This window comes from Enoplosus armatus, chromosome 6 (assembly GCF_043641665.1).
Source record: "Enoplosus armatus isolate fEnoArm2 chromosome 6, fEnoArm2.hap1, whole genome shotgun sequence".
Taxonomy (NCBI): domain Eukaryota; kingdom Metazoa; phylum Chordata; class Actinopteri; order Centrarchiformes; family Enoplosidae; genus Enoplosus; species Enoplosus armatus.
In genome coordinates, this window is record NC_092185.1 from 1,461,741 (window position 1) to 1,475,027 (window position 13,287).

Genomic DNA, 13,287 nt, shown 5'->3' on the forward strand with positions numbered 1-13,287 from the left:
GGACCATTCCAGTGTTTTTTGCATGTTGTTGCCCATTTACTAGAAATCACACAACAAATCATACAAGTATTGTTTAGTGGTGAAATGATTAGTCAATCAACAGACAAGAAATCAGCAACTATTTTGATAATCGATTGGTCATTCATCATGCAAAAACTGCTGGTTTCCTTTCTCACGTGAGGACTGGCTTCTTTTCTTCTTCATATCATTGTAAATTAAAGGAACCCTGTGGATTGTTTTTGTAAACTAAGTTATGTGTTGAATGCATTTCATTCCTCATAAAACATTTGCAGATCCATTGTTAGGATCTAAATGAATAATAAAGACATTGCTCCAGAACTGGTCAAAAACTCCACAGGGTACCTTTAAAACTCTGATTTAACAATCTCCAGACGTCACCTCGGGCTCTGCCTTCTTCATCATTTTGTGACATTTTGTAGACTTAACAATTAATTTAAAAGAAATCCATTATTAATGGATAATGAAAATAACGGTTAGTTGCAGCCCTCATATTACTGCCGACTTGGCATGAAATTCCACTCGCAGAGACTTGAGAAGGCTAATCCAGAGGACATGTCAGCATTTACTGTCACTGTTGCTTCGTAATGCCTTAAAAAGTGACGCTGACGCAGCTGTGAGGATCACCTGGTTCAAGACGCTGCAGGTTGACTTTCACACAGTGAATCAAAGACTGTCTGAACGCAGGAGAAAACATTCAAAAGAACTCTGCAGTTATGAGCAACAACGTGGAGGAAAAACAACTCTTCCTTTGTAGTGAACAGGCTTAAACATTGAAAACAGCAGTATTGTCATTTAACCTCATTACATCATTATGGCTGACGTGTAGCTAGTTAACGAGCCGCTTTCTCCCAAAGTGGATTTTACCAAAAACACCATCCTGACTTAAAGAAGGCACAGACATGTGTAGTTAGAAGAGTACAGTTTGCACTATGATTGAAATCATATCTAAAACATTAAACTCACAAGCTTGACCTACAATGCAACCCTTGACCACAGCTGTAGACCCTGCTAATCTAATGCCTCTCAGTACCCTGCACCCCCCCCCCCACCCCTCAGCATCAACACTATTCTAAATCTGAAAGAAAAAACACAACATGGCTGGTACTTAAGTACTTTGTCCACCTGGTGGAAGTGCTCATACTTCTTATCCGCTGAACTGTTTTTATCCCTTTGAGTCATTAAAAAGAAGAAACAGAGTGAGACTCTCGGCCACTTTCTTCATCTGGGTCCCCAGAAACATGTGATGAGAGAGCAGCCGCGATGTAAACAACGAACCGCCGCTGATGTGAAGGAGCTCCTGATCACATGAGCCAGAAAATCCTGAGAACAACGGACTCGCTTCATTTCCCTTCGCTTGTGGAAATTAATGGAATCATTCATCTACGCTTCTTTCTTTCCGTGCGTCCACATCTTTGTATATGGAAACTCTTTTCATCTAATAAGAAAATATTTGTGGAAGGTTAAATGAAAATATACAATTATTAATACAATAGAATACAGAGCTATATGTTAAAGGTGATTAAAAAAACAGGTTGATTGTATCTCCCTTTACAATGCACGCATTTTCCTTGGTTTAAAGGCAAGAGGTAAAGTGTATAAGAAGAAGGCAGCCTGCTTCGTCGTCCACAAGGCTGGTGAATCGAGGATTAGGCGATTGCTTTTGCTTCTGGTAAGAAAGCCTCCCAGTATTTTATCAGCTGGAGAAAGAAAAGAGACGGCAGCGTCAGTCATAGTTAATATTTAGGATTTACAACACGTGTCTTTCCATCTTTCCTGGTTCTGTATCCAACATCAAGCAAAAATTCTGAATATCTATTAGATCCACTTCCTCTGTTTTATACACACTTGTGGGTTTTGGACTGTTGGTTGGACAGAACAAACTATCTGAAGATATTACTTTGGGCTTTTCTCTTATTTGTTCAGTATTTTTTATGTACCGTTAAATTATAATCATAATGAAATTAACTTTGCTCCTTAGCTCATGTTTTATTCCCTTCCTAAAATATTCCACCTTCTGTGGCCTCAGGAATATTACAGATCACTACATCTCTCTACGTTCTTCACTCCGTTCCATTCGATCCTTCATACTTCACACTTATTGTACTGCGGCGCTCATGACGCCGGTCTGGATGTAAAACATGTTCGACCAATTCAGACATCAAAATCAAAAGAATATCTGATTATGGGAATATGAAACATTCATGTCTGACCAGAGAGGCACTCACCTGCTGCTGAGACTGAAGCAGAGACTCCAAGTACTTAATTATCTGTCTTTTGAAATTCTTGGCCTTTTCTTTCTGTATGATTAAATAAAGAATGACACCGGTGGTCAGTAATAGTCATGTTCAGATTCAGTAACTGATGAAACAAGGACAGACATCAGTACCTCAAAGCGCACGACTTCCTTGCGCACGGTGGCAGAAACTCGGTCAAACTCTCTCTCATACTGCGTCACTTTGGCCTCCCACTGTCACCACCAGGGGAGTTGATTAAGAAAAGGAGGACATGGAGGGAATAACAACAAAAACATGCCACGTTAAAATGGAGTTCCTCAGAATCCTAATAGTAAGTTAAAGTTGAGTCTTAGTGTTCATTGAATTTTGAATTCACGATCTGAAATCTTTGACTTTACGTGTCGTAATCTTTAAAGTGCAGCTTTTGACTTACTGGGAATATTTCTACCTTTTCAACTTCTTTTTTATTAGATATACAGTGCATCCGGAAAGTATTCACGGCGCTTCACTTTTTCCACATTTTGTTATGTTACACCCTTATTCCAAAATGGATTAAATTAATTTTTTTCCTCAAAATTCTACACACAACACCCCATAATGACAATGTGAAAAAAGTTTTTTTGAAATTTTTGCAAATTTATTAAAAATAAAAAACTAAGAAATCACATGTACATAAGTATTCACAGCCTTTGCCATGAAGCTCAAAATTGAGCTCAGGTGCATCCTGTTTCCACTGATCATCCTTGAGATGTTTCTGCAGCTTAATTGGAGTCCACCTGTGGTAAATTCAGTTGATTGGACATGATTTGGAAAGGCACACACCTGTCTATATAAGGTCCCACAGTTGACAGTGCATGTCAGAGCACAAACCAAGCATGAAGTCAAAGGAATTGTCTGTAGACCTCCGAGACAGGATTGTCTCGAGGCACAAATCTGGGGAAGGTTACAGAAAAATTTCTGCTGCTTTGAAGGTCCCAATGAGCACAGTGGCCTCCATCATCCGTAAGTGGAAGAAGTTCGGAACCACCAGGACTCTTCCTAGAGCTGGCCGGCCATCTAAACTGAGTAATCGGGGGAGAAGGGCCTTAGTCAGGGAGGTGACCAAGAACCCGATGGTCACTCTGTCAGAGCTCCAGAGTTCCTCTGTGGAGAGAGGAGAACCTTCCAGAAGGAGAACCATCTCTGCAGCAATCCACCAATCAGGCCTGTATGGTAGAGTGGCCAGACGGAAGCCACTCCTTAGTAAAAGGCACATAGCAGCCCGCCTGGAGTTTGCCAAAAGGCACCTGAAGGACTCTCAGACCATGAGAAACAAAATTCTCTGGTCTGATGAGACAAAGATTGAACTCTTTGGTGTGAATGCCAGGCGTCACGTTTGGAGGAAACCAGGCACCGCTCATCACCAGGCCAATACCATCCCTACAGTGAAGCATGGTGGTGGCAGCATCATGCTGTGGGGATGTTTTTCAGCGGCAGGAACTGGGAGACTAGTCAGGATAGAGGGAAAGATGAATGCAGCAAAGTACAGAGACATCCTGGATGAAAACCTGCTCCAGAGCGCTCTTGACCTCAGACTGGGGCGACGGTTTATCTTTCAGCAGGACAACGACCCTAAGCACACAGCCAAGATATCAAAGGAGTGGCTTCAGGACAACTCTGTGAATGTCCTTGAGTGGCCCAGCCAGAGCCCAGACTTGAATCCGATTGAACATCTCTGGAGAGATCTGAAAATGGCTGTGCACCGACGCTTCCCATCCAACCTGATGGAGCTTGAGAGGTGCTGCAAAGAGGAATGGGTGAAACTGCCCAAAGATAGGTGTGCCAAGCTTGTGGCATCATATTCAAAAAGACTTGAGGCTGTAATTGCTGCCAAAGGTGCATCAACAAAGTATTGAGCAAAGGCTGTGAATACTTATGTACATGTGATTTCTCAGGTTTTTTATTTTTAATAAATTTGCAAAAATCTCAAATAAACTTTTTTCACGTTGTCATTATGGGGTGTTGTGTGTAGAATTTTGAGGAAAAAAATGAATTTAATCCATTTTGGTATAAGGCTGCAACATAACAAAATGTGGAAAAAGTGAAGCGCTGTGAATACTTTCCGGATGCACTGTAAAAAGGGAAGAGAAACAATTATCTATTGTAAGTATAAAGCTCATGTTTGGTTACACTGATAAATAAATCAGTAAACAGTGACGATTTAAAGCAGCGTGTAAAAACCTTCAGTATTTTCTTACCAGGACAGAGAACGTTAGTTTGTAGTGACTTTTTCATTACAAAGGGATTATAACAGAACATTTTTAAATCTAACATATTTTCTTTCCTGTCAATAACCAAGTTAATAGAAATCAAAATGTGATTTAAATCAAATTGAACTCCATTAGTTTCCCCGTGTTCCCTGTTACATCTTACAGGAGCAACAAGTGGCTCATTCATTACTCAACACATCAAACTGGAGCCCTTTCAGCCTCGTCCGACTCATGTTCACGGTGTTGACTTTGGCCGGAGTTTGTACCTCAGCGATCTCCTCTTTGGCCAGCTGCAGTTTGTCCGGCTTGTTGGCCCACAGCAGTTTGGCCTCAGTCTCCCTCTTCTTCTGCAGCGCGGCCTGAGCGTCCTGCCAGCGCTGCCACGCCTTCATCCGGTGATCAAACGACCCCTGCAGGCCGCAAACACACCAAGGATCATTTCACGTTTATGTTTGGCTCCTATTCAGAACAACCGTCCAGATACGCTTCAAGCCTTTAGTCAGTATTAATGGACGTTCAGCCTCTGAGTGAAAAGGCTGCTCAGGTAACATCCCTCCATATAAGATTTATAATGAATCAATCGCCGTAGCTCTTGTTCCTGGAAGTATTTTCTCAAAGTAAAATTTTCCTAACGAGGATTCAACAGAACTACTTGGACTAAATTAAAAAGCCAGACTCAACCTCACTGCCACTATGACGGATGAAAGTGGAGTGAAATACATATCTAGTCTGGTTTACATTTCACTTAGATAGGCCTCGAGTTACCTCCTAACCTCTGAAAAGTCAAAGTGCTTGTGTTACTTTAACATTGTGGGTGTTTCTTTAATTAAATGATTTAGGAAATCAATACTTCACTGTGCAGAATTAGCTTTGAGAAATGAGTGGAAGGGATTTTCTCAGTACCCTCACGGCTCCAAGCAGGCGGATATAATCTGCGATGACTTCGGCAAAGCTGAAGGTGTCGTTAGCAGCCTGGTCCTGGTGTAACTGCTCCATCTTGTCCTCCACCTCTGCCAGCTGAGACAGAGCTCGGGACAGAGCGGTGTTGTCCTCCGCGCTGCCCAGCATGGCCGTGCTTTTGGCAAAGCTTGCTGTATTTAACGACAGCTCTGGAGGGGGGAGAGCGAGCCCAACATTAATGCAAACACAGACATTGAGCAACAAAGAACTTTAAAACAACACTGTCTACCTTAGTTATCTTGGTTATTTCGTCTCCGTTTAGTCTTTAAAGGACGCAGAGCTGTGCAAAAAAAGTCTTGATACACTAACTCAACTAACTAACTCTAACTGGTCCAGTTTCTGATGCGAGCTCAGGAGACCCCTGAACTCATTCATGAATGCCACCAGGAGATCTTTGAGTCAAAATGATCCCTCATCCTTTCCTCAGAATCTGACTAGTAAATAATCAGCACAGGACACGGCTGAAGGAATATCTTTTAGTGGTTGGAAGGGAGACGACGAACCTTTCCTGTGGATGACCAGAGACTCGACCAGGACATGGAGCTTCCTGAACTGCTGGTCTGCAGACTCCACCTCCTGCAGCTTCTCCTCAAACCACTGCAGCAAAACACACAGAACAACTGTGTTATTCCACACGTTCATTTCTAAGGTTTGTCAGTGTAACAACATCGTCTGTTATGCCAGTCATGGAAATTGAATTCAGTTTAAATACTTTTCCAGACTTTGACCCTGATCCTACATGTATGTAAATGATACCTCTTTGGTGCTTTCACCTTCCTGAGAAGAGAAACAGTTTCATGTTCTTCTGCATTTATTCAGCTGCAATATACATTTAGTTCAACATGGATGTGGTACTTTGAGCTCTTTGTCTTTGATCAGCGGGACTGGTTACCTCACCTTCAGCATTTAGTGAACTGTGGTGCTGTCGACTAAATATACAGTTTGCCAAATGTTACCTTGCACTAAAGCAAACAAAAAAGCACTGGACACAAAAAGGTTCAATCAATACCACCAGCTCTGTTTAAAAAGACTGTGTTAGCCAGTCTATCCGTTCATTTGAGCTCATCATAAATACTGCCTCATAACGACAGAACAAATTCAGATTCATTATGAGAAATGCACTGTTAAACTGTAGGCTTTAAAAAGTTCTGCTTTTTACTGGAGAATGCAGGTTTCCTCGTTACAAAAATGTTGACAGTTGAACTCACCACGTCCGACTCATTCATCTTGATGGTCATTTTACTGACAGCGTCTGTTGCTTTGTTGATCATTTTCAGGAAGCCGGCGCCGCTCAGAGCCTGAGTGCTCACTGCTCTGGGCAACTGAAGACACACACACGTATAAGAATACAGCACCATCACCAGACTGCACTTAAAAAACAGAGCATTTTAGATACACAAAGTGATCTAGTAGATTATTTAATCAGTAAATTATTCAGTGCATTGCCAGCTGGTTTTATGGTCTTAAAGTAAAGTACAGTATTTCACAGTGGCGCAGGAGTTAAAGGAACTAAACATTTGTCTTATAAAAAGGCACCCAGCCCAGAGGCTCTCCAAACTCAAGGCTTACTTCTTCTCTCTCCAGGAACTCTCTGACGTCGGGATCTTGGAGAAGTGATGGGTGGTTTACCACCCGCTGGAGATACCTGTTGAATGGGAAAACAGGAAAAAAGCCTCACCTTCCTGCTTTCAATGAGCAGAGGCAGCATCCCAACAGTTTTACTGTTAAGTAGAGATTTGAGTCTCAGCTCTGCCGGACAGGATTCCTTTTCTCTTACCTCTCCAAAGAGCCTCTTCTTCTCTCAACAAAGTCTGCAGATGAGGAATCTTCCTTTCCCACCTTTACCTTTGTCATACCTGTACAAGACAACATCCTTTCTTATAGCTGATGGAGATTCATAGTTACAGTAACGATGAAACAGTGAAGCCAGTCAGCCTACCCAGGATGCTCTTCTCTGGTGGCGGAGGCACGATGAATCCATTTGGTCCATGTTTTTCAGAAAGCTTCTCGTAGAGGCCGAGGAAGTCGCTGAAGCGTCGCCTCACTGTGAAGGTCTTGTTGCGGAACATGGGCAGTGTGGTCTGAAACACAGTTATACTTTGGGACATGATGTACCAGGAAGTTCACTACTATGAAATGATGACGTAATCTATGTTTGCCTTTGGGCGTTTCACCTACAACACAGTGACCAGTGTTTCCTCTCTTTACTCACTGTTACAACACATCTGATGAGCAACTGTAAAGATGAACAACTCTGTATATGGACAGGTTTTTACCTGTGTGGTTACTTTGTAGGCCATGTAGGCGTTCATCCCGTCCCCTGAAGAAGAAAAGGCAGAGTCAGTGCAAAAAATAAACAAACTGATATAAATACTTACTATTACTCAAGGCAGGCTGCACGTGGGTTTCCTTTATGGAAGCTTGACTGGTCAGTGCTGGTCAATTAACAGTCAGGTGCACAAACCCATTTGTAGACTTATTGCAATAAACAAAATATTATTATTATTATTACAGATATATAATTTATTCAAAAGAGAATAAGAACAATAAGCCTCACCTATTTTTTCAGGGTCTTTGACAGAAACAACAATTTCAAATGTGTCTTCCTGCTCTTCCTCTTCCTCTTCTTCCAACTGAAACAAATATTGAACAGAAAGTGAAAAACTGCCAGTTGCAGTGATCTGCTGTCAGCACTTTGACTCAACAGTCAACGACATTTTCTTACAGCAGAATATTTTCTTTTGGTAAATTTGAGCAGTTTAAAAATGTTTAACTGTTTCTTCGACAAAATTCTCAAAATTTTGATACTCTAGAAATCTAAAAATGTAAAATAGCAAATCCCTGAACTTGAACAGTTTTCAGTCACACTGGGAATTTCACTCTGGGATTAGATATGCGTGTACCTCCTCCAGGGAAGCAGACTGCGGCTGGACCAGACTGGCAGCTGCTGCCACAGGGGGGGCGGACGCAGACGGTTTGGCCGTCGCATCCTTCTTTCTCTCGTTCTGCGGACTGTCGAGAGAAAGCTCCACTGTGGCTTCTGTTAGAAAGGAAGAACCAGACTGAGGTCACTACATGCTCGAGAGACGTCCATCATTTACTTCACGTCCTGGACTGATAGAAGTCCACCTTTACGTATTTACATTAGCTGGCAGAAAATGTCTTGAAAATGTAAATGTACATGTTCTGAATGCAAACAGTATTTACTTCAATGTTGGGCAAAGAAACAAAGTACTGATACAGACAGCGTTTTATTACACATCTCAGTTTAATGGACAGGTAAACGTTGTGTTGACAGCGTGCAGGATTTCACCACCTGTCTTAGATTATATACTGTTTTACTTTTCTGTGAGTGGTAATCTGAGAGAACAGCAAACTAAGGGCTTCATCGCGAAGGCCGACTTGTTTCTATCTGGGTGTGATAAATAAGAAAAGCTTTTGACACTACAACTTTGCTTTCAGCCTCTAGCTTAATGCAGCTCTATTACTCGCGGACCACTGCCTGTAAACTGAAAGCCTGAGATATCAAGTGACCCGCCATGCCGTGAGGGGAAATAGAAATAAATACAAGTCCAGTCCAGCGTGGTAAAATGTGACTCATTTATCTTCTCTGTTGTTTATATCAGTTAAAGGGGGACTCGGAGTCCGTTTACAGGTGTCGGAGGAGTACCTCTGCATACGGCTCCAGTGGCAGCTAAGTGAAGTCTGATAAATTGCCTCAGTGTCACTTAAGTCAGTGATTGTGGGTAATTTACGTGCCAGTTTTTGACAAGGAAAAAGAACACATGGAATAAAAACGATGATATCTTTGGTTCTGCAGCACAGACTTGAATCCATTTAAATCGTTGAAATACTCTTTTAAGAGTGTTGTGGGTTTAAGATTTTGACCATGACAGAATCCTCAGTTTGAATCTGGCAGTGAACCTTTGTTGCACGTCATCCTCCGTCTGTCTCCCCTCATTTCCTGTCAACTTTCTACTATCCGCTATCTAATAACGGCAAACATACCTCCAAAAAATAAACACTGGAAAAAATGACCATCTGGTGTTTTTAGATTGTCGTTGGTGCTGGCTGTTTTTACTTCCAATAAATCACTTTCTGCAGTTATTTGTTGCACACATGACTTTAACTGAGCAGAACAATGCTTTATGTGGACCTGATCATGTTACATAATAAAGAAAAAGAGAGGACCTACCAGCAAATATATCGGTCTCCTCTTCAGAGTGGACTCCATTAGTCTTGGAGCTGACGGTGCTGGTGTTTCTGATGCTGGGCACTGTGGTGACGGCTTCCTCTGTGAAGATATCAGCAGGTTCTGCAGGACTGCTGTCTTGCAGAGGCCCACCTATGTTGCCACCATCACCGGCAGCTTTGGTTGTGACAGATTTGTCTTTCTGCTCTTTGCTGATGGTTTTCTTTGTGGTGGCACCCAGCGGCTCACTGAACAGATCCTCGTCAGTCTCACCGAAGAGGCTTTTCTGTAGCTGCTTGGCCGATTTAGTCTGCCGAGGTTCTGTGAACAAGTCGCTTCCCTCATCTTCAAACAGATCGATTGTTGCCCGGCTGGGTTTTTTGGCATCAGCAACAGCGGGTGGAGCATCACTAAGGAGGTCAACCAAAGGGTCAACAATTTTGTCAATGCCAGGTGGCTGTTGTGTGTCACTGGCTGACAAATCACCACTGAGATCGATGATTGAATCAGCAGAAGTTTCTTTTGCTTCCTGTTCAGCATCACTTCCTGTTTTCCCATCAGCAGGTGGATCTGCAACACCACTGGTCACTTCGCTTTTACCCACTGCAGCTTCAACTGTAACATCTGCCACCACCACTTCCTCTCGCAGCGCTTCAGTTTCACTTCCAAATATGTCAACAAAATCATCTGAGGGTTCATCTAAAGGGATCTCAGTGGTGTCTTTTGCTGCTTCTGTAACGGCACTTTCTGCTGCGGCCGGTTCGTCAGGAGAGTCGGTTACGTTGTTTGTTAGGTCGACAAAATCATCCGAGGGATCGCTAACAACTTCACTCTCGGGTTTGCTTCCTGTTTGGCTGCTGAAGGGCTCCGTGACGGGATCATTCATGGTGTCACTGGGAGGCTTCATTAAAACCTCACTGGGTTGACTGGCAGGTGGCAGTGTGGGGTCCATGTCGGTCAGTGGAGGGTTGCTCTGGAGATGAGGGGAAAAGGATTGAATGTATTGAATGAGGCTGAAAGTAACGATTATCTGTTAATCATCAGGACATGAAATGAGAGGATATAGCAAAAAGTGGCTGATCACAATTTCCTTGAGCTCGAGGTGATGTCTCCCAACTGCTTGTTTTGTCTGACAAACAGCCCAAAACCCAAAGACGTTCAACTTACAATCACATCAAAACAGAGAAAAGCAACATGTCTTCACATTTGAGAAACAGGAGAAATTAACTGTGTGGCTATTTGCTTGGTGAACGACTAAAATCATCAAAATAGTTGCAGATCAATTTTATGTCATTCGACTTCCTTCCTCTTCACTAGATAATATGTTTTCCATATGACTGTCATCGTTATAGTCAGGAAGGAATATTTCAACCAAAACGTTTTATTAATCATTAAATCAATTAGTCACCCCCCAACGCCAACACAAGGGATGGAGGTTAATAAAGACATTTCATTATACCATAAACTTTAACTTTGTCTAATTTCCCCCCAGGGATCAATAAAGTATTTCTGATTCTGAACAAAATCAAAATGTCCATTATACCTTCTTAAACTGTTCCTACAGCATAAACCAAGTCTCTGGTGTCCAGGTTTTATCCAGATATTACCAGCTTTTAATGGATTTCAGGGGAGTAAGTGGTGAATGTGGCTGCCTGTTTAAAGTCCCTGTAGATTTATTATTATTATTATTATATTATCATTTGATTTAAGTACTGCCTGATGTTGGCTTTTATACTCATTTGTGTGGTATTGTTGAACTATCTGTGTCCAAACTAAACATTTTTGAGTCATTGCAGGTTACTGGGTGCATCATGTTTCAGAAATAGCTTAATCAGACTGCTCTCAGTGCACAAAGAAGACAACACACACACACACACACACACACACACACACACACACACACACACACACACACACACACACAGCTGCCACTTTATTAGGTACACCTAGCTAGATCTAATGCAGTCTAACAGTCCTGCAATAAATCATACTTTCCTAAAGGTTGTAAAGTTCAGTTTCTGTTCAAACTTCTTACAGAGGTGTTGATTCAACTTCATGATCATTTCGAGAGTGTAGTTTGTGGCACTGATGAACTGTATTATGTTATACTGAGAGGTGTAATATAGGTGGCACCTGAGTGGAAATGTCTTATCATAGGTTTTGGTTGTACTTACTAATTATCACCTTATTTAATATTATGTAAATATTTTCTTAATGTAATGAAATCATCTCCTGTACAACTGAAGGCCAGAGTGAACTGTAATGAACTGACTAACACGTCCCTTTTGTGCAGGAGGCAGCTCTGAATGCCCGGTCAGCTACAGGCTCTGTTCCATGTAACATCCACAACTGCTGAGTAATGTTTTCCATGCAGCGCTCAGAAATCAAAGACAGCAACTTTCCAAATCTCTCCTCTGAACTTTGACTGTGGGAAAACATCCGGGTTCTGCCCATGTGACCACAGCTCACTCACATGACAGGAGGCTGCTCGAGCCAGCTTTTTAATCCCCATTCAAAAAGAAAAAAAAAACAGAGAGTGAATTTTAAAAAGGGATTGATATGAGTAACAGAAAGACGTCCAGGATAACGTCACCTTTCACAGACAAAGCTCACTCTCTGCAGCTGGCTCAGGTTAGACTGCTGCTGGCTTCACTCATGCACGGCCTAAAAGTCTGCACACCCACACAGGACACCTCACATTTCAGTGTTAACCTGGAAGAGTGGAGCGTTTTAGAAATGTCAAAGACAACCTGCGCAGAAAACACCCACATAGCATTAGCCAAACAGGAACTATACTAGATCATTTTGGTGTTATCTGGTTTCCAAATCGACCTGATCAAATCACAGCCGCGCAGTTGTGCACCCTGCAACTTTTTCCAGAGGAGATCAATACCACCATGGGTATTTTCAACAGTGTCAAAGATTAACACAAGCTGTTTAAAGCGAGCAACGGTGATCATTTGTGTGTGTGTGTGTGTGTAGGTCAGACTTTCTGCATCAAAATCCCTCAAACCGCTTTGATAAGTGAAGTTGCAGTAAATGCTGTAAGTCTAACATCATCTGACATGACAGTTGCTTAAGTCAACATTATTTCCTGAGGTTTTCCTCTACGCTAACACGAGCTACATGTTGGTGAAAACTTTTGCTTAAAGCGCCTCATTAGCTTCCTTCGCTGACGTTAGCTAACGCCTCTGACAGTTAACGTCAGTTAGCCACATCAGAGGCGGCTTAGCCAGCGGGAAATTAACGTTAGCCTCGTTCACACATACTGCGCTCATGAAGAGGTCGTCCCCGTCGTCTTCATCACTGTCTCGGCCTCCGACTTCTTCGGAGTCCAGCACATCTTGGTCCTCGGAGTCGGGGAACGGAGGAGGACTGCGCTCCGAGCTGGTCGCCATCTTCAATCTTTTTTTAAAAACGCAAGGGGAGGCGACGTCAACTGCTCCCCTCTGCTCGCACCGCACACACGGACAGACGTGTCTCCTTTAGCTGCCAACGTTACCGCCGCTGCTCGTTCAGGGCCGAAGCTGCTTCGCGCCGCGGTGGAAGGAGTTCACGTCGAGACCGTACAACTACACCGAACAGACCGAGCGGCCGGAGGAGACGCTCGGGACGTGCACACCGCCGCTGT

General features: G+C 42.7%; 1 protein-coding gene across 2 annotated transcripts; it reads right to left on the reverse strand.

Moving 5' to 3' along the window:
• Positions 1 to 1,078: 1,078 nt before the first annotated feature.
• On the reverse strand, positions 1,079 to 13,256 carry snx1a (sorting nexin 1a). Of its 2 annotated transcripts, XM_070908023.1 has the most exons (16): positions 12,926 to 13,256; positions 9,828 to 10,629; positions 9,660 to 9,779; positions 8,368 to 8,504; positions 8,022 to 8,097; positions 7,741 to 7,784; positions 7,404 to 7,545; positions 7,242 to 7,320; positions 7,034 to 7,109; positions 6,673 to 6,786; positions 5,968 to 6,061; positions 5,408 to 5,613; positions 4,771 to 4,914; positions 2,408 to 2,488; positions 2,247 to 2,318; positions 1,079 to 1,718 (listed from the first exon to the last, which is right to left on the reverse strand). In XM_070908023.1, the coding sequence occupies exons 1-16, from the start codon at positions 13,052 to 13,054 to the stop codon at positions 1,668 to 1,670; spliced, it is 2,367 nt and encodes a 788-aa protein (XP_070764124.1). In that variant the 5' UTR covers positions 13,055 to 13,256; the 3' UTR covers positions 1,079 to 1,667. The 2 variants fall into 2 exon arrangements, with proteins under 2 accessions (XP_070764124.1, XP_070764123.1); XM_070908022.1 differs by having other exon boundaries at positions 9,660 to 10,629.
• Positions 13,257 to 13,287: the final 31 nt, after the last annotated feature.